The 24,927-nt window shown below is 37.1% G+C and overlaps 2 protein-coding genes across 4 annotated transcripts; both read left to right on the forward strand.

Annotated features, from left to right (window-relative positions):
- The first annotated feature begins 1,761 nt into the window (after positions 1 to 1,761).
- On the forward strand, positions 1,762 to 20,582 carry LOC123768689 (leucine-rich repeat-containing protein 45). 3 transcript variants are annotated; one of them, XM_069316342.1, is made up of 14 exons: positions 1,762 to 1,997; positions 5,609 to 5,702; positions 6,897 to 7,063; positions 8,701 to 8,879; positions 10,423 to 10,551; positions 11,693 to 11,864; positions 12,365 to 12,578; positions 13,613 to 13,690; positions 15,961 to 16,072; positions 17,196 to 17,302; positions 17,589 to 17,738; positions 18,499 to 18,672; positions 19,128 to 19,264; positions 19,442 to 20,582. In XM_069316342.1, the coding sequence occupies exons 3-14, from the start codon at positions 7,035 to 7,037 to the stop codon at positions 19,611 to 19,613; spliced, it is 1,653 nt and encodes a 550-aa protein (XP_069172443.1). In that variant the 5' UTR covers positions 1,762 to 1,997; positions 5,609 to 5,702; positions 6,897 to 7,034; the 3' UTR covers positions 19,614 to 20,582. The 3 variants fall into 3 exon arrangements, with proteins under 3 accessions (XP_069172443.1, XP_045615327.1, XP_045615328.1); XM_045759371.2 differs by lacking the exon at positions 1,762 to 1,997 and adding an exon at positions 2,762 to 2,939; XM_045759372.2 differs by lacking the exon at positions 1,762 to 1,997 and adding an exon at positions 3,571 to 3,703.
- A 2,584-nt stretch (positions 20,583 to 23,166) lies between these two features.
- LOC138358351 (RNA-binding protein 12B-like) lies at positions 23,167 to 23,586 on the forward strand. The gene has a single exon (XM_069316188.1). The coding sequence runs from the start codon at positions 23,167 to 23,169 to the stop codon at positions 23,584 to 23,586; it is 420 nt and encodes a 139-aa protein (XP_069172289.1).
- The last annotated feature ends 1,341 nt before the right edge of the window (positions 23,587 to 24,927 follow it).

The following is a 24,927-nucleotide window of genomic DNA, read 5'->3' on the forward strand; positions in this document are numbered from 1 at the left end:
ATATTTATGACAAGGGATTTAAAATTTGCCTATATTTCTGCTTCTCTGATGACATTAACAACTTTCGTTTATTACAGTATCTACATAAAATTAACATTTATCTTCATTAGGTTGTAGTTCTCATCAATAGGGAGAGCGTCGGTAAAAAAACAAAAAAATTGTTTAAAGATAAATGGCTTCTGCTTTGAAATACAATGCGGAGATGTTTCTGAAGAGGGGGACAAAGAAACAGTTGCGCAGTACGCCCCGCGCAGATGCGCGGGAAGTCTGGCGCCATATAAATTCCGAGGCAGAGAGAGGCTCTCCCTCACTTTCACCCGACCGCCGCAGTACTCGAAACTCCCACCCGCCTCCCCTTCATGCAAGTGGCAGTTCCCAGTCATGCTTTGTGCCAGTGTCCCTGTCTTCCCCACCGCAAGTGGGGAGGGGGTGCAGCGCCGGTCCCCAAGTGTCCCGCTGTCCGCAGCTAATCCTTTGCCCAGTCTAGGTGCTAGTAAGAGTCAGGAAACACTTCTTATTCCTTGGCGGCCGGCCTCACGCCCTGGGAAAAACTTCTCCCATTTGTCATATCAGTTTTCCCGTCACTAGGTATTTTCTGCCCGCCTGTTAATTCTAGGATTTCCCATTATGTCTTGGTAGGGCTCCGTTAAGTGTTGTGTCTATACACTTTATTTCCCCTTTGTGTCCTGACTGTTATACCTAGTTCTAATTATATTTCACCTGCCATTAGGTTTCTGCAGAACGTTTGCCATGTCTAGGCTATGCTTACTACTACGGGGGTACATTTTAAGTTAATTACTCCTCAGACATGGACATGTTACATTTGTTAATTCCTACTTATATTATTTACATGTTCTGCAGAATTTAATTTACTAATAAAAAATTTAAGCCCATTCGGCCTGTGTCTTTTTCCCCCTGGTCAGAAAATATCTTTCCTCTCTCAATAATATGCCCGAAACGCTATGCGTACTAGTGGCTTTAGGTATTGTATGTACTAGCTCTAAATATAAATCCAATATTATGTTTGTAAATCGACTATTTATGCACTTATCTGAATAAAATGAACTTTACTTTACTAATATCTAATCTCTGTGACTAAAACGTAAGAACGACTTTATCTATGGCTTTTTGATAACATACAATTATACAGCTTTATTAGTGAATCTCTATTAATTAAACAATATATCAGAGAGTGTGTAAGGTTCGGTGTTCCATGTGCGAAGAGACATGGGAGATTTTACATCAGTACAGTCAATGTTTTAAGTAGCGAACGCATACTAACGAATAACGATTAGAATAGACCAACACTATTGTTCTATGAAGTCGATTTAACTTCCAGACATGTATTTTTCAATAAGTCTTAAATATTTTCTGGCTAGTTATGTTAGATATTATTAGAAATACGTATTCTACTTGTTAATATAATAAACTAAATTTGCGATCATTTAAGGAGAGAAGTGCGACGACTGGATCACTGTGTACAGAAGGTTGATATGCCAACAAACACTTTCCAGACAACAATACATCTTGGATAAGTCGCTCCACAACATTGACACCTGGACCGTTGACTTCCTATGAGGCCACATATTTACTTATTTCATAATGGAAGTATATTATTTTATAGTAAATATGTTTTCTCGTGTTCTGCATTAAGCACCAACATTATAGTGAATAAATATACCATATTTCTTCATTATTTAAGTAATGCTAGGAGGCTTTGAGTAGCTTTGGGTCATTAGGTGAACAGAATCTCCAATAGATGGGGCGAGAGTCGCGCTATCTCTCGCCCGAGCGAGAGTCGAAACTTATTTTAGAATTGATATATCTTTGTCCTCCAACAAGATATATTTCCTTTGGTGCACTCACAATAACGAGCATATCTGTCTTTCTGAAGGCATATAATATTTTAGGCTTTATAAGCGTATCTTTGTTAATTACACACTATATTGGCAAGTGCATTCCCTGACCGACAAGCTACTGAATGCCACTATAAAAACGTATGTATCTTCACTTGAGCTTTATATATGTCTATGTTAAAGTATTTAAAATGAAGCTTATATTTCTATCTTTCTTGAGACATATAAAACATATGTGTTTATTAATGAATTTACGTGAAATAAGCATTGTTCTGAGAGAGTGGCTCTGTCGATCAGTCTGTGCGGGGTCGGAGCTCGGCGATTATTAAAACACAGGTATCTTCATTAAAACTATATATATATCTATGGTAAAGTATTTAAAATGAAGCTTATATTTCTATCTTTCTCAACACATATAAAAACATTTGCGTTTATTAACGAATTTACGTGAAATAAGCATTGTTCTGAGAGAGTTACTCCGTTGCTCGATCTGTCTGGGATCGGAGCTCGCCGATTAGAAAAATACACGTATCTTCGCTTTAAATACAAATATGCCCATGGTAAGGCATTTAAAATGAAGATTATGTTTCTATCTTTCTTGAGACGTATAAAAATCTTACGTTTATTAACGATTCTGCGTGAAATAAGCATTGTTCTGAGATGAATATTGCGGATTTCAGGCTCTACAACCGATGAAAAATGCAACTTTTATACAACTACAAATATCTTTAGTTTTACTTTAAATTTTGTCCTGAAAGAGTTTTCATATATAGATCCAGTTTCTGCCGTTCTTCTGACATAAAAAGACCTTTGGTTTAATAAGTTAAGATGTTTTCAACAATATTACTAGGGCGTTCACCGATTCTAACATGGGCGACCCTTTTGGAAACGCAACACATGGGTTGACCTGATTGATATATGGGTCAGATTCCATTAAGGTTCGGAACACTTACACTATACATTGTCTGTAAACAAACACTTACGATGGGCTTTCGCCATGACTGAAATTAATGACTTGTATAAACAATATTGTAAAAAATACAATATTGAGGAGCAAGAATGTGTCAGAGAAGCTTTAGCGCAGTGAGTAGTTAAACCCAGCTTCAGTACTTATTATTTGAGGACTGAACTGATAACAAAAATGCTTAGGCTAGACTAGGCTAATTTCTGAAATAATAATAATAATAATAATAATAAGTAATTGTAATGTCTTATCACAGCCATAATAACACAGGATAAAAACTCACACTTATGTATTTGTGAAATTTATATAAAGAATTACAAATTAATGAATTAATTCGGGCGTCCTGCCCGAAACGCTGCGCGTACTAGTGGCTTTACAAGATTGTAAATACTATGCTATGTATTCTCTCAAACCCAATGTACCTTCTTGTATATAAATAAATAAATTACACAAAGTCTTTCGTACTCTCCTGTGCTTTGTCAAGGTCTGAGTATATGGTTTAGGACGAGACTTACATCTCAATGACTACTAGTCAATTAGTCATTAGTCGTTGGGATGCAAGTCTCATCTTAACCACATACTCAGACCTTGACAAAGCACTTGGGAGAGTGCGAAAGACTTGTGTAATTCTGTACATCAATTTCACAAACACATTATTATTATTTTGTAATAAAACTAATACTTATCATAATAATTTATCCATATTAAATACTGTATATACATTTGATGATACAGTGGAGAATTTGTAAGTAAAAAGTGTACATTACATGATGCCACTAATATGCAGATTGGTAAAGGTATTCGCAAGGTCACTACCGCACTATTTAAAGACAAGCTTATGAATGGGACGTTGCACTGTACAGACACAGGATTACTTAATAATGTAGGTTGTCGATTCTGCCCCAAAATTGCAGTGGTGTAGCACAGTAGGCTGACAACTAAAGGTTTCTGTTTTCAATTCCCAGGTAAAGTGAGAAGGTTTCGCATATTTCCTGACGTCTGATGAGACCTCTGATTGTCTGGCTGGGAATATGTCAACTTGTGGGTTGCATCCTTGGGAAAGTCAGTCATTAACAAGGGGAGCCTTAATATGCCTAAAAGCCTATTTGTCCTGATAATAGAAAACCACACAAAAATTGGGCAGTAATTTTGATTCTCAGTTCACCAGCAACTTTGTTTTCTTTCCCAGGACTAATGCACCCTGTTACATTAGGTTGGGCTTTGTAGGTTAGGTTATGTTACATTGTTAATTGGCTAAATAATTTTACATCTTAGATATCAATTTGTTGTCTATGATTATAATCACAAAAGTACCTTTATGAAAAAAACCTATAGTACAGTACTAAACTGTTTGTTAGGTCTAGAAACGATGCCAATAGTGATTTTATTATAATGATCAATGGAGCAAATCACTGATTATACATTAAAAATTAATATTCACAAATTTAACAACATGAGTTGTGGGGTATTATATATTTGGCCTGCAGATTTGCTTGCAGAAGCTCCACTGATGTGTGGGGAAATATAAGCATACCCGAGCACCTTAGGTCATCGTGTATCCTACAATAAGTTTCTAGAATGGGCATTCTGTACTGGTTGGGCAATTTAGGTTACCGTAAATAATCTAGTCAGCCATTGCATAGCAGACTGGGGCATGACTGATGAAGTGTAGACAGTCATAATACTGTACTTAGATTTCTTGAGGGAAGGAAAGCTCCATCAGTTATACATATCTGGTATAGTTAAACCTAAAAACCTAAAATAACATGTGAACTATTTGAGTCAGAGTCAGCTGCCTTGTTCTAACTTGTGACTTCTTAGATAGTAAATTGATCGAAGGAAAATGGACTATACTCATAGTCAACAAAATACAGTACTGTTTAGTACAGGTATAGTGTCTATTATGCAGTAGTAGCTCACTAGCCCCTTGACAGACTTCCTTAATAACTAGGAAGAAGTCAACATTCCTTTCATTTCAACAGGGTATTAAAAGTATCAACACAGGACAGAACACGAAACAATGGGTATAAATTGGATAAGTTTAGATTTAGGAAAGACTTGGGTAAATACTGGTTCAGTAACAGGGTTGTTGATTTGTGGAACCAATTGCCGCGTAACATTGTGGAGGTGGGGTCCCTCGATTGTTTCAAGCACGGGTTGGACAAGTATATGAGTGGGATTGGGTGGTTATAGAATAGGAGCTGCCTCGTATGGGCCAATAGGCCTTCTGCAGTTACCTTTGTTCTTATGTTCTTATGTTATGTTCCCCACCTGTAATCATTACATCACTTGTATTCCTTGCACCATTCTGCTCATATCCCGAGAGATACCATCTTGTAGTCACATTTCATGATAATTTTAAGTTAGTTACTCTAGCCAAGTGTTTTGAACCTTTTATTACATAAGTGATTAGTTTTAAGATATTTATAGTTTTAAGACATTTCTTCAAATAAGCCATCTTTAAAAATTTAGAAATATGTACAGTATTAGAAATAAAGGTTTATTCTAATTACGGAATGTTAGTGAAATAATTTAGTTAATTAAAGTTTCAATAAGGCTAGATAAATACTAGATAACTAGATAACTCAGTCAATCTCAGTTAACTCAGAATACTGAGTTTTCTAGTATTGATAAGTTATCTAGTTTTTCAGCAACACTACTTTTAAATTCAAGTATTTTTTAAGACATTTCTTTTGCAAGATTGAAATAAGTTTAATATAATGTATTAGATTTCTCTGCTAGTTTTCTTAAGGTTAATTCTCATTTCATGATTTTGTCTAATTTCCAGAGGTGGCACTTTAGATCTCTCCAACCAAACACTTGATGTTGGCACATGTGCTGTATTAGGCAAGATTTTGCAGATATCAAATGTAATCAGCAAGGTTGGTGTGTTAAGTAATCCTTTATTGGTTTAGAATAGTTCAAGTGCTTAATGATAGTTTCATTGATATATATATTCCTCTTTGTTTGCTTTAAGGCTTATCCCAAAATGCCATGCTTTTTAATGACTATCAGAATGTGTCAACAACAGAATGTTAATATTAAACATTTTCTGTGTTTAATATTATATTCTTCCATGTTACTCTTGTGTATTATGTAGTACTCTATCACAAGATGACCAGAATTTATTGTAATTCTTTTTTCATGTTCATATTTAATACAGTTACATTAACATCCTTAAACATATTGAAAGTACAGTGCTCTGATTTCTTAACTCACAAGCGGGGATCCCAGATTTGATTCTTTGGTGGGACAGAAATGGTTGGGTATGTTTCCTTTCACCTAATGTCTCAGTTCACCTAGCAGTAAATATGTACCCAAGAGCTAGGCAACTGTTGTGGGGTTGCATCCTGGGGAAGGTCAGTAGTTTGACTAGTAGTTTGACCTTGATACAAGCCTAAAGTGTATGTATATGTGTGTGTATATATGTGTGTATACACACACATACACACACACAAGGTTCCCATCCATGACAATAAGAATTATTTACATATCAATATTGACAGGCCACCTGATGTTGGAGTCATCATCTGATATCCTCAGAACTATAATGCAATGTCAGGTCGCCCACCAACACTGGATTACTGTAGATAAATATTAAAAACACCTTTTAAAGATATCCACCTTAAATTGGTAGCATAGTAATACTTATAAGTCACTAATATGAAATATTATTAATCAGGTACTGTTCATTTGTTAAAATTTGCTCAGTCAACAAACAACAGATACTGCCTTAATCCCTCATAATTAGCATTACAGAGATCTGGGACTGTCAGTTTTCTTTGGCTTGATATGTTCCCAATTTGCGAACCTGTTCATTTTTAGATAGCTTTACATGCACAAATATAGAACAATATATATTTGAAGAATATTTGGCTGGTAACTTTACCCTTTGATATTATTTTTCTTATTCACTTTAATTGCTGCTCTTTCATTGCTAGAGATATCCCCAATCTGTAGTATTACTTTTTATAGTGTGTAATCTTATACCGTTTTTTTAGGCTTACATTTCATACCACTTAGAAAACGAGTTAAATGTTTTGAGCAAATTACATAAGAATATTTTGTAATTACAGGCCAGTTTTGGAGACTGCCTATTAAAAGAAGATGGCATTAAGTCAATTCTTCTAGGACTTTGTGGCAATTCCTCTGTGAAGACGCTCTCACTGAAAGGAAACAGCATCCAGGGTAGCAGCATTCATGCCTTGGCTAAAATGTTAAGGCATAATATCACTGTTATCAGGTATAATATAACTTATCAGGTATCATAGGTTTGTTTTTGTATAAATAGATAAATTTGGTAGTAATGCAAACGTAAGACTTTTCACCACAGCGGAAGAGAGGGCATGACAACGTTGAAAAAAAATGTATCTTTTTAATTTTTTATGTATCATTTTAAATTGAATTTTTTTTGGTGTAGTCCCATTTGTTCCCTGAAGCTGTCTCATTGATATTACTCTCCACTACTGGGTCACATCGGTCACAGGAGTTCTGATTGGCCTACCGAGGACCAGAGCCAGAGTCTGGCTCCTCCCCTTGCCTCTCAATGAACAGGAGGCGAGTGACAATCCACCACCTCACCAGGAAGGCATCCACAAAGTCAGTGAAGCTTTACAGATAACTGCAAGGTTCACAGAAAACAAAGCATTGAAACTGCCAAACTACTCTACAAACTATTCAGATGAAAGAAATTGGTTCACTCTAAACTAGCTCAAACCTATTAGCAACAATAGCCGCCACTGGGTGGCCTGGGACCCGGCCCCACAGCATCTCCCATGGATCAGTTTCGTCACTGATGTGGTTGTATCAACAACCTGTAGTGCTACCGGGGTTGTCAGCTTTTGCAGCAAGCCCTTCTGATTTTCATCTAAACACTGGCCATCCTTAAGCCTTTGTCCTGCAGGAGGACCTCTTTCTCTAGCTAGCCAGCCTGCAGTCAACCCTCGTGCCCATGATGTTAGGAAGTATGCTGCTCTTGCGACTGTATTTTGGAATATGTCGTGGGTCGACATTTGGGCACTGGGGTTTTGGAGGTCGAGCAGGGTCCTGGTTGCCAGGTATCTTTGGGACATTCCGGGCCCTATCCGGCCTTGCATTGCTTTGGGGCACCTGTTGCGGCTGTCTGTTTCTTCCTCGTCTTGAGACCTGGGGTGGTGCCACCTCCCAGATAAGCCCCTGTTTTCCTTATCTTTGGGTAGTTAGCTTCTGGAAGCCGACGGGGCTCCTTACAGAAAACCGGTGTTGAATGTAATGAAATGCCATTTTCTGGGGGAGCCACAGAGACTCCCTGACACTCCACCCTCTGTCTGGTTGGCGGTTTTTCCATCGTTCAAGAACTTAAGTGGTGGGCTGCCGGCTTATTTGAGCCGGTTCTCCCTCCTCCCTTCTGTGTAGCACTAATGAACAAGAGTGCTAGTTGCATGAACGGTTGCTGGTTTGCTTTCTTTCAGAGGGAGTTTCTTTGCTCTTTCAGGATGTAGGAAGCAATTTTTACCAAACTGTCTCTTGTTTTGTTTTGCATCTCTCTTTCTTGGTGCCTTCCCTGGTCGATGGCAAAAGATGACATACTGTACTTTAAATGTAAAGTGCTCATAGGCCATTGCTCCCTGCGCCTCTCTGAGGGGACCAGGTTCTGGCTCGTGGTTCCCGGTAGGCAAAGGTATCCTGTGACTGATAACCCCAAACTAATAAAGCACTATATCAGTTTGGATAGCTTCAGGGAGCTGATGGGGCTCCCCACAGAAATAGTGATACAGTATTGGAAAAGGCAATTTTTTCTCAGTAATGTAAAGAAATATGTGCATTTCCTATCTTCTTAATTTTCTTTCTCTATAAACAAAGCTGCTTTACAAAACTGAATTACAGTACTAATCATTTTAGACTCTCTTTGGAGTGGAACAACTTGGGTCTGTGCTCAGAGAGTTTTACATCTTTCTGTGAGGCCCTTGGAAGTAATTCAGCCTTGCAGTACCTTGATCTACGAAGTAACCAGCTGGGAGTAGATTGTGGAACGCATTTAGCTCGAGCTTTAGCAAGAAACTGCAGTTTAACATCTCTTGGTGAGTAGTGTCAACTGTAAATGATACGAGTTGTAAATTATTAATTTCCGAGCTAACCTACTCGGTTGCTTACTTAAACAATGTTCAGCTTTAACAAGGACGCAACGAAACAAGAGCCAGGCTATATTGAAAGTCACTACTCAACATAGTGAGGATCCTTTCAAACTTAATTGACACTATCTCAGCCACATCAAATAGCCTGGTTGATCAGACTGCCACCAGGAAGCCTGGTCAGAGACTGAGCCGCAGGGATGTTGATCCTTGGAATCATCGACAAGTAATTATTATGTTAAAGTGATGACTTTAAAGCCCTACATATTGCTTTGGGACATTGTAAATTGCACTTCATACTGAAATAGAATTTCCCTTTGCTTTGGGATAGGCCAACTGAGAAGTGAATTTTGGAGAATCAGAATTCATCCAGTAATATCCAGTACTCTAGCAACAAAGCCCATTCGTGCTACTTGCTAACTATGATATACAGTTTTCTGTACTGTATACATGGACCCATTGCACACTGGTCTGCATTGTTAATTCACAACCAAGGGTTCCAAGTTTGATTTCATGAAAGGCCAGAGAAGGTTGGGCATGTTTCATTTCACCTGATGCAGCTGTTCATGTAGCAGTAAATAGGTACCCAGGAGTTAAACAATTGTTGCAGGGTGCATCCTTGGGAAGGACAGTAGTTTACCTAGCGGGACCTTGATAAAGCTAAGAACAGGCTTCTTGTTCCCAACAATGGGAAACCATATGTGCATGCAGGAGTACATGCACATATCATTGAATTAAATTGTTTTCATTTTACATATTTCCTAATAGTTTCTTGAACAGTTTTATTAATCTTATTATATATTTAACCTGTTGGCTTTAAGAAATATTTATGTAATGCTAAGTTGAAGTTAAATGAAACAGATGTAATGCACGAGTGAAGAGGAGAAATCCATTCACTATATTTGAAACATGTATTTTGGGTGGGCCCATAGCTCCATTCCTGCACATTACCCTTTCTTCTCATGGAGTTGGAAGTGGCTTATGAATGAGCTAGCTGGCTAACTTGGACCCTGAATTGTCTGAGCTGCCATCTGGTGGCAGGGGAGTGTGTCTAAGAAATGATCTCAGTGGAAACAATTATTATGTGTCATTAGGATTACAAATTTATCAAAGCAATTGCTTGATTTTTAGTGCTTTGAATTTCGGTGAGCCTTTTTTCCAAGTTCTGTAGTTATTTCTGATTCCATTATCTTTTTCACCTCTTCGAATGGGCCAGACTCTGGTCTCAGAGCTTGTAAATCATCGAATCCTGGTGATATTTCCCAAGGCTTGGTTGCTTCTAGGTTGTAGCATTGGGAGGGGGCCCATCCAAGAAAAACAGATTAACTACATTTGCGAAGAGAATGGAAACAGATGTACTGTATTGCATGAGAAAAGATAAAATCTGAAGGTGTATGAAATTAGAGGGCTTGTACAGAATGTAAATACTGTCAGGTGATGATGAGATGACTAATATAAAGTATATGGTGAAATTATTTTCTTGTCATTTCAGACTTAAGATGGAACAATATAGGGAGAACTGGTGGAAAGGCCTTGTTAGAAAGCTTACACCACAACAGAACTCTCTCTAAAGTAGACTTGGTAGGAAATGGAATACCAAATGAAGATATTTCAGCCATTGGTATGTATCAATAATTTGTTTGCTCCTAGAATCATTGAGTTAAAGCCAGTTACCCTTGATGCCAAATTAAAAAGAAAGAAAATGGATATTACTATTTGGGCTTGTGCTCCTCTGAGATCCAGTGTATTAGTATCCTCATTGTAATGTACAGAGATCTGCCTTTTCAACTCTAAATCAAGAATTCCGGGTTCTAACCCGATACCTTTGTTTACCTAGCAGTAAATAGGTACCCAGGAGTTAGGAACTGTTGTGGGTTGCATCTTGGGGATGGTTAGTAGTTGGCCTCATTAATTCTAAGTACTGTACAGGCTTCCTGTCTCTTAACTGTCTCTTAACAGGAATTATAATAAATTATGAACCTATTTAATCATACATAGTTTGGCTCATGGCTAAGGGAACCTTGACAAGTAATTACTCTTCTTGTTAAAGCATATCTTTGCCCAAAATACTGAAGTGTAAGTAGAAATATATGGAATAACCGTTTTACTTTGAAATAACATTAAAAAACTGAAAATCTCCTCTTTTCAGTAACATGTCAGGATTTTGTTATATGCTCCACTCTTGAACCTATGTTGGCATGTATTCTCAGATAAATACTCTATCCATAACAGGGTATGTGTGCCAAATATACCAGCACTTTTAAAACTTTATGATAATATATACAGTATAGGGAAGATGAGGTACAAGTGATATGTAGCAGGTTGCATTGTGAGTTAGAGGTTACTCAAGTTGCTCCTCAAGGAGTTTGATATGACCTTACATGACCCCATGACCTAGGGAAAGTAATAAGCTTACCTGGGTACGAGACGTCATTTCCTGGCTGCATTCTGCCTCTGTTGGGTCTCTATAGTACACAAATGTAGTATTTTGTAGCAAAGTAAAGAAAGAAAACAATGCATATAGTACCAATGATTCACATTGGCAGGAAAATATGAGTAGGTTTGAACAGTGAATATTATGCAAATACTGTATTGGCAATTAATTTACCATATACTGTAGGTTTGAACTGCATTAGTTATAACCCACAGTAATCCAGGAATGGAGTCTAATACTAGAATGATTTACATTAGTTTGTCTTTTGTCTAAAAATCTTAAAAATATGTACTGTACATGACGTTAGTAAAAATTTTTTCTCAATCAGAAATGCAGCTAAGTCAGAATAGCAGGTCAGCCATTATAACAAACGAGTACACAAGTCGGACTGATATCCTAAAGCAACAGTTGGAAGATCGTGAGCGTTATTCGGCACAGCAAATTGAATATTTGGAACGTTCCTTAGCACAGACAGATTTAACATTAAATAAAACTGTTAAGTAAGTAAATTTAGAGTTGGTATTCTCCTTCAAATAATTATTTTTATTATTACAGTATTATCTTTGTTGTAAGTATACTAGAATAATAGAAAGTGGCTATATATGAGAAAATTTGGAGGATTTTCAGAATGATGTTTGCTCAGGCAATTATTAGTTCAATTAATTACTTCAAAGCTAGTCAAAATTTAATTATTTTCATGAAAGCTGCAAAATACAGGCTATAGTTATATAGGAATACAATATGTTTTCTCAACATACTGTATTCAACAACCTTTATTCAATTCAAGAATCTTGCTCTTAAAATTCTACTGGACAATTTGAGTTAGTTAATTCAAGAAGCCTGAATCCAGAAAGTGATTGGTTGTCTACAGTTACATTAACTTTCAATTCACCTCACACAGAGCAAACCAATTTTTCCATTACTCTTATGAACATGCATTCTTTCTGATGTAGTTAAATATTTATAAAACTTAATGTTATATTACTGTTGGCAAATGCAGGGAAAGTATGTTCCAAACTGGAAAATTGGAAGAACAGTTACGGTCAAAATCTGTGGAACTGGAGGCTTTAGAGGCAAAATATGAATTAGTTAATTCTGCTCTTCGCCTGAACCAAGAGCGAGTTACAACATTGGAAGCCAGGAATAATACTTTAGAAGAGGAATTGCGTAAAAGTCAGGAAGCAGCACTGCTGCAGAATAAAAATGACAAAGAGGTGAGTATTTTTTCATATACAACTCTTATGTAACATTATGTCCTTAAAGCTATTTTCAACCAATCATTAAAAAAAAAAAAAACCCACTTGGGATCGTGCAGGGATACAATAACCTCACTGCCCACCACTAAATAATGCAAACAGTTTCACAGTCCCTGCATTAAAATGGTTGGGAGATTACACTGGGACTCATCTCCTTGACTAAAGACAGCCTTGGATCTGTAATATTTCACATAGTACACTATGTGAAAAATAAGAGGTATAAATGAAGAATGAGAGATGTTAAAAGCACTACAAGTTTTCAAAAATTTCAAGCTTGATAAATACACCCTCCAAAAATCAGACCTTCCTGTAGCAGGTTCCATAAAAACAGCAGACAAATTAGTTCACCATGGGCCCAGCTCACCATATAAGCTTCACGAAGCAGTTACGCTAGTACTTATAAATGTGTACATCTTTCCTCAATCTTTGACGACTTTTGTTACATTTATTAAACAGTTTACAAGCATGAAAACTTCCTAATCAACTGTTGCTATTGTTATAAACAGCCTCCTGGTGCTTCGGAGCTCATTAACCGTTTAATAGTTGTAAACAAAGCCGCCAAAGATTGAGAAAAGATGTCCAGGTTTGTAAGTGCTTGTGTAACTGCTTTGTGAATCTAGCCCCAGAAGGTCCTTTAGTGAGGTGAGGACTGCTTTTCATCACTATTCAGACCCGTCGTTCGAGATGTGCTAATAGGACAGCCCTTCACTACTCCCCTTCGTTGAGCCCCTCGAAACTGCCACATGATGTAATACCTGTCCCCATTCCTAGCCAAACCACACCTCCCCAACATTGATTGATGATTGATAAAGATTCTAGAATTGATAAAGATATAGAGCCCTAGATTTCCCCTGCAAAATTATATTTTCTAAAACAAAAAAAAAAAAAAAAAAAAAAAATTCCAGAAGGATACACTGTTAAATTCCTATTGTCAGTTCATCATTTAAAGTAATTACCATCAGAATGTATTTTTGTTCCTATTTTTGTTTCAGGTACTGGAGCATGTTAAATCAGAACATAACCAAGAAGTAAGATCGCTACAGAAAACCATCAGCCAGTTGGAGGCGCAGGTCTGTTTATACATACAGTACAGTACTTGGATGTACATTGAACAGTACAGTACAACCTCTATTCAATGAACTACATGGGAGCACCCACAATTTGTTGGTGAGGGATTTGTTGCAACCGGAGATGCCTCCATGATGCATTTCACACCCCATATGGGCTAATTCCATTCACTGTAGCAAAATTTTCATATCAGCCTATGAAAATAATAGATAACTAGCAAATAAATGTCTGCTGTAGCAAGTATATTAAGTAGTAATATACTTGCTCCATATTCTCATTAGCTTATGTTCAAATAATAAGATAGGTTAAATAGAATTGACAGACACATCTCTAAGTGTTCCATATTCCTAGAAGTCCTACACTAATTCTTAGTCCACTAATTATAATTAATATTCCCAACCTGTAAGATGAGGTGGAAGCTTGCAATATAAGCTTCAACAGCACATCAGCAGCATCACGGGAGACATCTCCCGTCACACAGGGTGCAGTCGCACCTCCACAGATCTCCAGTATCAGCTCTTGATGCTGGTAATGGCTCAAAAGGGCCACCACTTACGGGCTATTCATGCCCGTGCCACCTTTTGGGTGGCTTAATCTTCATCAATCATCAATCAATCATCGGCAGCATTATGGGATATTCATGCCTGTGCCACCTCTTGGGTGGCTTAATCTTCATCATTCATCTGCAGCGTCAACCTGTCAGTCTGAACAAATATAATGATTCAGTATAGATGCTCGAGAGATACCACACATTGTCAACATTCACCAGCAACAATGTAACACTCTATGAGTCCAGTACCTACCCTCACAAGACGCTTCAGCCTCGCCTTAGAGCAGACAGATTCCGGCCACATTGAGATTCCACACTCTCATCCGGCATTTAAGCTCTTCGACCTCGCTCGCATTCAGAACGCCACGCTCTACACTCTCACCCCACATCATAGTTCTCTTCCCTTAGCCTTACTCAAGCTCTCTGCCATGCTCCAGACGTCATCTCATCTACTATGACACTTCACTACAATGCCAGCAAACTAACTGCTGTAACCAAGACTATACTAAAAAAATATAAAAAACTACTAAACTCTTTGAGTCTTATCAACCAAAACACATACACAAACTTACATTACGTAATCATATGTTACACTGCAAACAAAATTTAACTATATAGCTTATTAATCACATCCTAGCCTCAAAACTCATTTTTTAAAAGGTAGCAGGGCCATACCTGAGTGAACAAAAAGTTTGCCAACCCAAAATGAAAGCACAACATAAAATTTGATTTGAAATCTCCTCAATAGCTTTCCCAAGGCTCCAACTGTTTCTTGTTATATTGAGTCCATCTACAAAAGTCATCAAAAACGTGATTGGAGCCATATTAAGAAAGTTACCATTCATGTCTTAACATTTTCCATGTTCTATGGGCCAATTTCACTGAATAAAATATAATTTCAACCTGTCATGTGAAGGGCAACAACCAAGAGAACCAGTTTGTACAAAAATTTAACCACATATAGCATATTTCCCCACATACAAGCCTCGCACTCTCATTTTCAAAAGGATCATATTTTACTGAACAAAAACCTCTGCAACTGGAAATAAAAGAAGAACGATAGAATTTGGTTTTAAATATGCTCAGTGGCTTTCCCAAGGCCCCAACTATTTCTTGTAATGTTGCTTTCAATTGTGAACTCGGGCCCAACATTCTAAGCAAATCCACACATCTGTCGCTTCTTGTTTATCAAATTGGGTGTGTGTAAATCCTGCATGGAAATCCTGCATAATTTGAAAAAGCTTGTATGGTTGAATATTGTGAGAGGAATTTACTTATTATTTGTATGTTGTGGATTCTGAACAGAAATAAAAGTCTTGACATTTTTAACGAGTTAAAACTTTTCTCATAAGATCCTTGACAAAAATCTATTTGGGGTGTTGAGAAATGAATATCCTCACATGATTGGGAGAAGCCTATACATTGAACCCAATTTCTTATAATGTAACTACCTAGCTTCCCATTACCTAATAAACCAACCCTGAAAAATAACTATGAATAAATTTGAGTCTTGTTTTACTGTTTCAATGACAGTTTTAGGCATTTGAACATGACCTGTGCAAGCTAATTTAATGTAGAGGTGCTAGTAATATAATCATTGTGAGTAATTGATTTTTCTCTATGAGAAATATTCCTGCAAAATTCAGAGTCAAATACAGCCTGTCCTGTTAAAAATGTCTATCTTATATCTCTATATTATATATCTTATATCTATATTAACAGGTTGCTGAACTGGAATTCAAGTGCAACAATCAGAAAATGCAAATTTTTGACTTTAAGGAGACTATATGTTCATTACAATCAGAAATCAAAGGAATCAGAATAGAATGTGATGGTAAGTATTATAATACAGTATATATTCAGTGGACCCTCAGTCCTCAAATTTAATTGGTTCCAGGTCATTTGATCTGTTTGAACACTAGATAATTTATTCCATGAGGAATAATGTAAATTGGATTAATCTGTTTTAGATCACAACAAATACACATATACAGTAAATAAATGAAATCAATGCAAATTTATTCTCACTACCTGCAGTGTTTATGGCAGGGCAGTTATACCTTGCCAAACAATAACATCTCTCCATTTCTTCCTCACCACCTTCCACATATGCAACTCTCCTAAGGTGGTGAGGAAGAAATGGAGAGATGTTATTGTTTGGCAAGGTATTACTGCCCAGCTATAAACACTATAGGTAATTTAGGCATACTTGTACTAAACTCGGTAGTAAGAACAGACATGAGTGCACCACTTTCGTATTTTGCTACGAGGTCTTTTAATGCAGTCCTTTTATGTATCTTGTAATCTGAAATATATAATATTGTAGGTGTGTGTGTAATAACATTTCATATACTACTTGGCTCATTAGGGATTGAACTTGGACCTGTAAAATATGAGGCTATCACTATAGCAACTAGACAATAATGCTCACAATTAGGAAGGACTCAGAAAGTAGCTTACTGTTATTAAATCTTGAGTTTTGGACTTTCCCTGGTGGTATTTTCTCACAATGAACCACAACTTAAATGTAACAAAATATTCTTTACTAGTTAGTTATGTAATAAGAGCCTATGTGTAACTCACAGGAAAGAGGAGCAGTGTAATGTCAGGAATGCAAACTGCATTATAAAAGAGTAGTTAGGGAGACATGTTTCTGTCTTTACTAACTACTGTAGTTCATTAGCCTAAAATTTGACATATTCCTTCAGATAGAGCTTGTCTATTCTGTGTCACAGGACAGTGTATACACAATCCTGTGAATTTTTGCCTTTTTACTAAAATATTCAACAAGTATAAAATTAATTTCTTCAACATTTAAAACAAAATTTAGCCTTTATAAATTATTGTGTAAACTGAGTAAATTTCATTTATGTAACCTATAACTGAAATTCTGTAATGTTTAAATATAACCTGTGGAATATACTCAAATATAGTTCAGTTCATTAATCTCTAATCAGAAATGATGGCTGCAGAGGCTGGAAAGTACAAAGAATCTTTGAGGAATGTGGATCTTCAGTACAATGCCGAAATACAACGAATGAAAAAAGACCACCAGCAAATGGAGGTCTGTTTACATATCTGCTACAGTAGTCGCAGTATTCAAAAACTTTGTGGGTTAACTGAGAATAACATATGTGTTGGTTGGGTTATTTATTTTCAGCCATGTTATTGTAACTATTCTTGGCATAAGCTGCATATACAGTATTTGACAATTTAAATGCAATACAGTATACAAATATTTTATGTATCTGCATGCTTTAAATTTTTTTTAATTTATATATGTGTATGCTTTTAGCCTCTAAAATTACTGCTACAAAAAACTGTTATACATTGAGAAATTCCATTAACAGACAGAGATGAGAGAAAAGTGTTTAAATTCTGAAACTTTGAGAGGTGAAGTACAAGCAGAAGCTGCAGCCCTGAGACTCCAGATTTCAACAGAAAGAAGTTCAAATCAAGCTCAGTTACTGTCCCTTAAACAGCAGTTAAAGGCTGAACAGGTAAGTGACTGCCAATGTTTTCATTTGTCATTATAATAGTTTTTTATTATTTTTCTATGCCATTAACATTCAGTTATCGTTTAAAGTAAGATGCACTATGTCCTGTGGACTAATATCAAAACAGTCTCGCAGGTAATTTTTTCCAGTTGATACACGAGTCTGATCCAACAGTACGAGCGCCCTGGCCTTCAGTGATGAATGCCCTGCCCAGCCAGTATGAGTGCCTTGGCCTACTGGGATGTGTGCCACATTCTTTCCCAGCACTTTACAGAATTATGACTCTGCATGTACATTTAAGGGGGTCCTTGTAGCACCAGTTCCTGAGTGTCATCTTGCCAGGCTGTTCATGAATCATGTCTATGATAGCAAATTCTTATCATCATTGATATCAAATTCTTATCAGGGAGCATCTGAATGTTACTATTCTGAAAGGTGCTTTTTCATATTAATTCTGTCTTAATGCTCACTGATTACCTATAATCTAATTCATATGATCTATTAACAATATGATATAGCTTTTATGATTAGTTTGTCTTCATTTTCACGGATGAAACAAAGTTATCCTATATACATTTCTAAACAGAAGCTTCAGTTCAGTTTGTTAGTCTTCTAATTCTTTAAGACATTGTTTTTTTTATCACAGAATAGCTTCTTTGCTCTTATAATAAAGAGAAAATAAAGGATTGGTCTATTAATGCTCAATAAATATTTTCAATTATATTTAGAGTTATGTATTTTATTTATATATAGTGATTTCTAGGCTACAGTGGTTCGAGGAATGGAGGAGCAATTGCATGCCATGGAAGACAGTCGTAATGACGGAGAGGAGAGACTGAGAGTACAAATAGCATCTAATTCAACACTCTCAGCTGCCAATGCCAAGCTCAGTGCTCAGTTGCATGCACTCAGAAATGATATTGCTGAACTTAATGTTGTGAGTTATTAATGATGTGGAGTACTGATTTGGAATAACTTGTATTTACAGTCTGCAGATGATGAGTCACAATAACGTGGCTGAAATATGTTGACCAGACCACACACTAGAAAGTGAAGGGACGACGACGTTTCGGTCCGTCCTGGACCATTCTGAAGTCGATTCTGTGTCACAGGACAGTGTATACACAGTCCTGTGAAATATTTGCCTTACAATTGAATTGACAATGGTCCAGGATGGACCGAAACGTCATCGTCCCTTCACTTTCTAGTGTGTGGTCTGGTCAACATATTTACAAGCTGTTTGCATTCTTGGTGCACCAAAAAAATGTTCAAAATGCAAATTTTGTTTCTTGTTTAGATAATAACATGTCATTCCCTTACTAGCTCTGAGATTCTTGATATAGTTTTACACTTAATCCCTCTAAAATAAAAATGGTGTTTTATCATTGACAGAAACTGGAAGACAAGGAAGTGGAAGTAAGGGCAGCTGAGAAGCGAGTGAGAGACGAGTTTGCAGGTCAGCTTATTGAACTTCAACAAGAATGTGAAAAAACTTCTAAACTCAACAATGTTATTTTAGATCTTAAAAGGTAAGAAGGATTTTTTAGTACGTGTTTGATCATTAATTGCATGAATTCTCTCTTTGGTAATATTTATACTGAAAAGTACCTGTACTGTATTTATTTTTCAAAGTCTTTAAAGTTTCTTGATTCTTGAATTTTTTTTAGACACTAAAGTTTGCTCTAATGATTTTACTTACATTTCAGAACTATATCAGAACTGGAGCACGAGTCTAATGTCCATAAACGAGATGTGAGAATGAGAGAGGATGAACTTCAGAAACTGCGGGAAGATGAAGCTCGTAGAATAGGAATGCTTCACTCAGCTTTTTTGTCATACTTCAATACATCTTTAGGATCTCCCACTAACCCACGTTGACATAGAAGTTTTTTTTTTATAGTGTACTATATAATATATATCTTTGTAAATTTTGATATATTAAATACTGAAATATTTAAAATATTTTATTTAATAAAACTATGATCTGTATATATTTAACTCAACAGAGCATAAAATCTGTTGGCTATTATGTTAATTTTGTCATGTAACAATAGCTTTTAAATAAGGATCTTGATCTTGAGAGAACATAACAATTTATTGGCCTAATCTCAGCAGCTTCCCAAGCTTAAACACTGGCATGTTATCAGAACAAGGGACTTTATCATATTTCACATGTAGCTATGGACAACTGCTGGAGTATGGTTTTTCTTGTTATGCATGATATATGTACGATTGTGTGATGATATAGTGAATGGATGATATATATGTTTCTTTGTAATATGTATAACCTTTCTTCACTACATTATTTGCCATTTTCTCTGGGCTGATATCTCCCCACCCATGAGAGTGAGAAATGCTAAGGAATTCACAGTCCTATACTATAATTTTTAAGCAATGGTCAACCAGTGGTTATGCATATTGTTATTCCCTCTAAAGACAAGTGTTTCTTAAAGTACTGTACTGTACCCAAATCACCATCAGCTGGTCTGCATTGTAGACAACATATGTATATGTAGAGGTGCTGTGAAATTCTTGCACTGCCAATTTTATAACTTGCAGGAGATATTACTACTATTACAGTGCTACAGTAAATATAGCTTTTTTACATTTTTAAAGTCAATACAATTGTATATATGTGTGGACTTACACGAGTGTGACCTGCAAAGTACTATATTGATATTTATTACAGAATTTATTTTATTTTAATGGCTTATATTGCCTCTTATATTGATTATTCCGTTACATGAGCTAGGTTCAATACTTTCTCTTTACAAGGATATGGTTATGTTTCTAGCATTAATGATTTTTATGTAGACATCTTTATTCAGATAAAAAAACCTAAAAGTTTGTATTGTTAGCATTCTATACACCAACATCCACTTAATTTGTAAAAAGTATGCAGATGTACAAGGAATTGGGGTTATTCATTTAAAAGAAGTTATGTAAGGGGACTGGATTTTCTGTGGTCTGATTATACGAGGGGACTGGATTTTCTGGGGAATGTGGCTATACAATACAGCTGTACAGTTGTAATCCCTTGCACTGGGTTATATGAAAGACCAGGGTTACAAGATTCTACTCCCTTAACCATTTGATCACCAAATGCAAACTTGTTGTTGACATCATGTGAAGTCCTAGGGAGTATAGTGTAAACCAGTATTAGATTAATAGCAGGTTTTCAGCAAATAATGGTCTATAATACAGTATTCAAAACATTATACAACACCTTTAAGATATCACATTTAAAATTTAGATCAAGAGGTGGTGTTCAGCTGAAGCTTAAAAGAATGCAAGCACAGTTTGGAAAGTGTACAGCAAGACATGTAATGGATATGTAAGGCAGGGCAGGATGTTGGGGGGGAAAGGGGGGGGTGCATAAAGATTGGTTAGGGGTAAAGATGAGTGGGTGGGGACATAAGTGGGGGAAATCATGGTCTTATGGGGAATCAAGGAAATTTATATTTCCCACTACAGTATTTTAAAAATAGCTTTTCTTTTAGATTATGAAAAAATAAATAAATCTGATTTACAGTCTGATGCATAAGTGAAATAATTGATGATATGGAAAGAATTTGCATTCAAAATATTAAAATGAAAGATGTGATTACATTCTAGCTATTAGTTGTTGAGCTATTATGTCATAAGAAACAGTTAAGTCAAACATACCTGTACTTATAAATTGCAATGTAAGAATGACAGCCCCGAATTTTGTAAAGTTGGCATTTCAATATTTCTACTAATGACATAAAACTGGTATCATAACATTGAAAGAGGCGCATCCAACCTCTCGAACATCGTCTCCCCTAATTCAACAACAACGTTGAAAACAAGCAACAAATCCAACATCCAAAAATGGGAAGATTGGATGGATTTCGGGACTTCTTTTCCTAAGTGTATAATTCATAACATTAACTTCAAAAGTCTTCCAGTAGATTTAGTATACATGGACTTTTCTAAAGCTTTCAGTAAGGTACCATAATAAACAATAGATAACAAAGAAAGCAAAGGTCATCCTAAATAAAGGAATATGACTGGGAAAATGTGGTGAGTGGAGTAACTGCAAGGTTCCATCTTGGTGCCAAAGGTTTTTGTTATATACATTAATGACAAAGATGAGAATATTACAAACCACATCATCAAATTTGCAGTGATTGCAATAACATATTTTTTGAGACCAATACATTTCTTTCAGTGCTTAATAAATTTTCCGAGAGAAGGGAGAGAGGAGGGGACCAAGGGGAAGGGGGGGGGGACAAGTGGGTGAAGAAGGAGATGGGGGTAAAAAGTGGGGAAGAGATGGAAAATAAGAAGAGACCCAGGAGCAGCCAGATACCCCTCTATATATATAAATGGAAGCTCGAGGTTGTTAGGGAAAGTGGGAAAGGTAGGGAGAGAGGGAGGATGGTGAGAAGGGGAGGAAAATGCAGGATATGAGAGGGAAAGGATGGGGAGAGAGGAGGGGACACTGAAAAGGGGGAGAGTGAGGAAAGGAGATGTAGAGAAAGGGGGAGACAAAAAAAAAAACGGTGGAATGGGGGTTGGGAGAGAGAGACCATACAAGGCACCCCAGGTACCCCTCCTAGTAGAATGTCTCTCCAAGGCTGGAGACCAGATGCTTGGGGCTAGCCTCACCCAACTTTTCAAGATTACACATGGGGGAAGGTATAGGAGTGCTATAGAGTAGTTGGGGTCGGCTCCAGTGCCACCCCTTTAAGAAATGTCAGCTCTTGGCTCTCTGTGATAGTCATGACATCTGAAATTGGGGATTTAATTTCCATAAAGTGCTTTAGCAGTTTTTTTCCAACAATTCGTAATATTAAATGATCTGAGAGAGAGTGTGGAGGGGGGGGAAAATTGGGAGAGAGATGGAGTGGAAAATAAGGGGAAGAGAGAGACTTGGGCACAACCGGATACCCCCTTTTAGTGTGTCCCCCCCCCCTTAGTATGTGTGTGTGTGTGTGTGTGTGTGTGTGTGTGTGTGTGTGTGTGTGTGTGTGTGTGTGTGTGTGTGTGTGTGTATTATATATTAGTGTGAGAAAGCTGCAGGAACACACAAGCCATAGATCACTAAGAACTAAGTGCCCATGCCATCCAGGATCATCCCTAAATACACACAGTACCGTGACCACCGCACCAATGATTGTCTGTAAATACACCAATGTATTAGACGATCATTGGTGCAGTGGTCACGGTGCTATGTACATTTAGGGGTGATCCTGGACGGAAAGGGTTCAAATCCTGGCCCGGTCAATTAGAGTTCTTAGTGATATATGGCTTGCTGTTCCTGCAGCTTTCTAACACATTATTATGTGTTGTGTAATAGATAATTATATTATATATTTATTATATATATTATATATGCATATGTATATATATAATGTATGCACGCCTGCAATTAACGTGTATGTGTGTTTGTTATGGAAACGAGACCATGCACAAACCAGATATTTATTTTTCCCCTGTTCTTACCCGTCTCTTAACGGCTTGCTTCTGGCGCATAAAATGTTTGCTTAAAAGCTCCCGGGATCTTTATTGGTCCGAGGTAAGTGCTGCTCTGGCACCTCCAGCCAGCAAGCCACCTGCCCAGCACGGCCGCAAGCCACCTGCCCGGCACGGCCGCAAGCCACCTGCCCGGCACGGCCGCAAGCCACCTGCCCGGCACGGCCGCAAGCCACCTGCCCGGCACGGCCGCAAGCCACCTGCCCGGCACGGCCGCAAGCCACCTGCCCGGCACGGCCGCAAGCCACCTGCCCTGCACGGCCGCAAGCCACCTGCCCAGCGCGCCTGCAAGCCACCTGCCGAGGATTGCGTGGGTGTGACCGGATTACGGAGGTCATTATCCAAGACTTGACACATCCGATTCTCATGTTTGGACAGGAGGCATAATATTATAAAATGCCTAATGAATATTATATAAAATATATATTATATATATAAAATATATATTATATAAAATATATTTTATATATATATATATATATATATATATATATATATATATATATATATATTATATATATATATATATATATATATATATATATATATATATATATATTATAAATATTATATATATATACAATTTATATATTTATATATATAAATTTTATATTTTATTTATTCGTATTAAACAGTGCACGCAATTAAGAACAAAAAATAATTCAAATATAATTTCCGATATATAATTTAAAAGCACACAATTTGCTTTTTGTGTGTGTGTAAATCACGAAGAAATTAACAAACAAGATATGGTGTACACACAAGAGCATACCCACTCATACCCTTAGGGGGGCCTAGTAGCCGATAGCGCGCAGGTCTCGTAATTCTGTGGCGCGGGTTTGATTCCCGCACCAGGCGGAAACAAATGGGCAAAGTTTCTTTCACCCTGAATGCCCCTGTTACCTAGCAGTAAATAGGTACCTGGGAGTTAGTCAGAGTTCACGGGCTGCTTCCTGGGGTGTGTATGTAGTATGTGTGTGGTGTGGGGAAAAAAAGTAGTTAGTAAACAGTTGATTGACAATCGAGAGGCGGGCCGAAAGAGCAAGGCTCAACCCCCGCAAACACAACTAGGTGAATACAACTAAGTGAATACTCATACACGCGTCCATACACACGGATATACTTACCTCTAAACACTAACCCCAAGCTGCTAGTAAGCTTTAAGCCGTACTCCTCGCTTATTCCACGTTTATGAATCAATAAAAGCTCTAAAAACAACCCTCTTTTCAAGTCTCCAAGTATTCGAATATTCCCATTGCGTGAAAACGGCCGGATAGGGGAGCGAGCCGACTCAGATCTATAGACTGACAGTCGGTTAAATGAGGTGGTGCTAAGAGTGATGGTCGTATCCGGCTTTAGAGATGTCTCGTAAAATGGAAGGGCGCTCGGATATGTAAGGTTTTAGTTGTGACTTCGGTATGCAAATGAGAAGGTGGTATTTTCAGAGCTCCGTGTTGATAGCCTGCCCAAGAGGCTGTTATCATGGTGTGTGTGTGTGTGTGTGTGTGTGTGTGTGTGTGTGTGTGTGTGTGTGTGTGTGTGTGTGTGTGTGTGTGTGTGTGTGTGTGTGTGTGTGTGTGTGTGTAGGGTCGACTATTTTTTTTATTACAATATTAGAACTTTATTTTATATAGAATGATCTAATTTATGATATAGCAGCCTATCCTCCTGTTATGGTAGTACTTATAGCAAC

Source organism: Procambarus clarkii, chromosome 83 (genome assembly GCF_040958095.1).
Source record: "Procambarus clarkii isolate CNS0578487 chromosome 83, FALCON_Pclarkii_2.0, whole genome shotgun sequence".
NCBI lineage: Eukaryota > Metazoa > Arthropoda > Malacostraca > Decapoda > Cambaridae > Procambarus > Procambarus clarkii.

Excerpts from the sequence above, each read along its gene's own strand:
- LOC138358351 (XM_069316188.1), top strand. The coding sequence starts at position 23,167 with ATGCACAAACCAGATATTTATTTTTCCCCTGTTCTTACCCGTCTCTTA.
- LOC123768689 (XM_045759371.2), top strand. The coding sequence starts at position 2,854 with ATGACTGAAATTAATGACTTGTATAAACAATATTGTAAAAAATACAAT. Across the intron at positions 11,865-12,364 it reads ACATTAAATAAAACTGTTAA|GGAAAGTATGTTCCAAACTG; the intron begins GTAAGTAAATTT and ends TGGCAAATGCAG. Across the intron at positions 19,265-19,441 it reads GTTATTTTAGATCTTAAAAG|AACTATATCAGAACTGGAGC; the intron begins GTAAGAAGGATT and ends CTTACATTTCAG.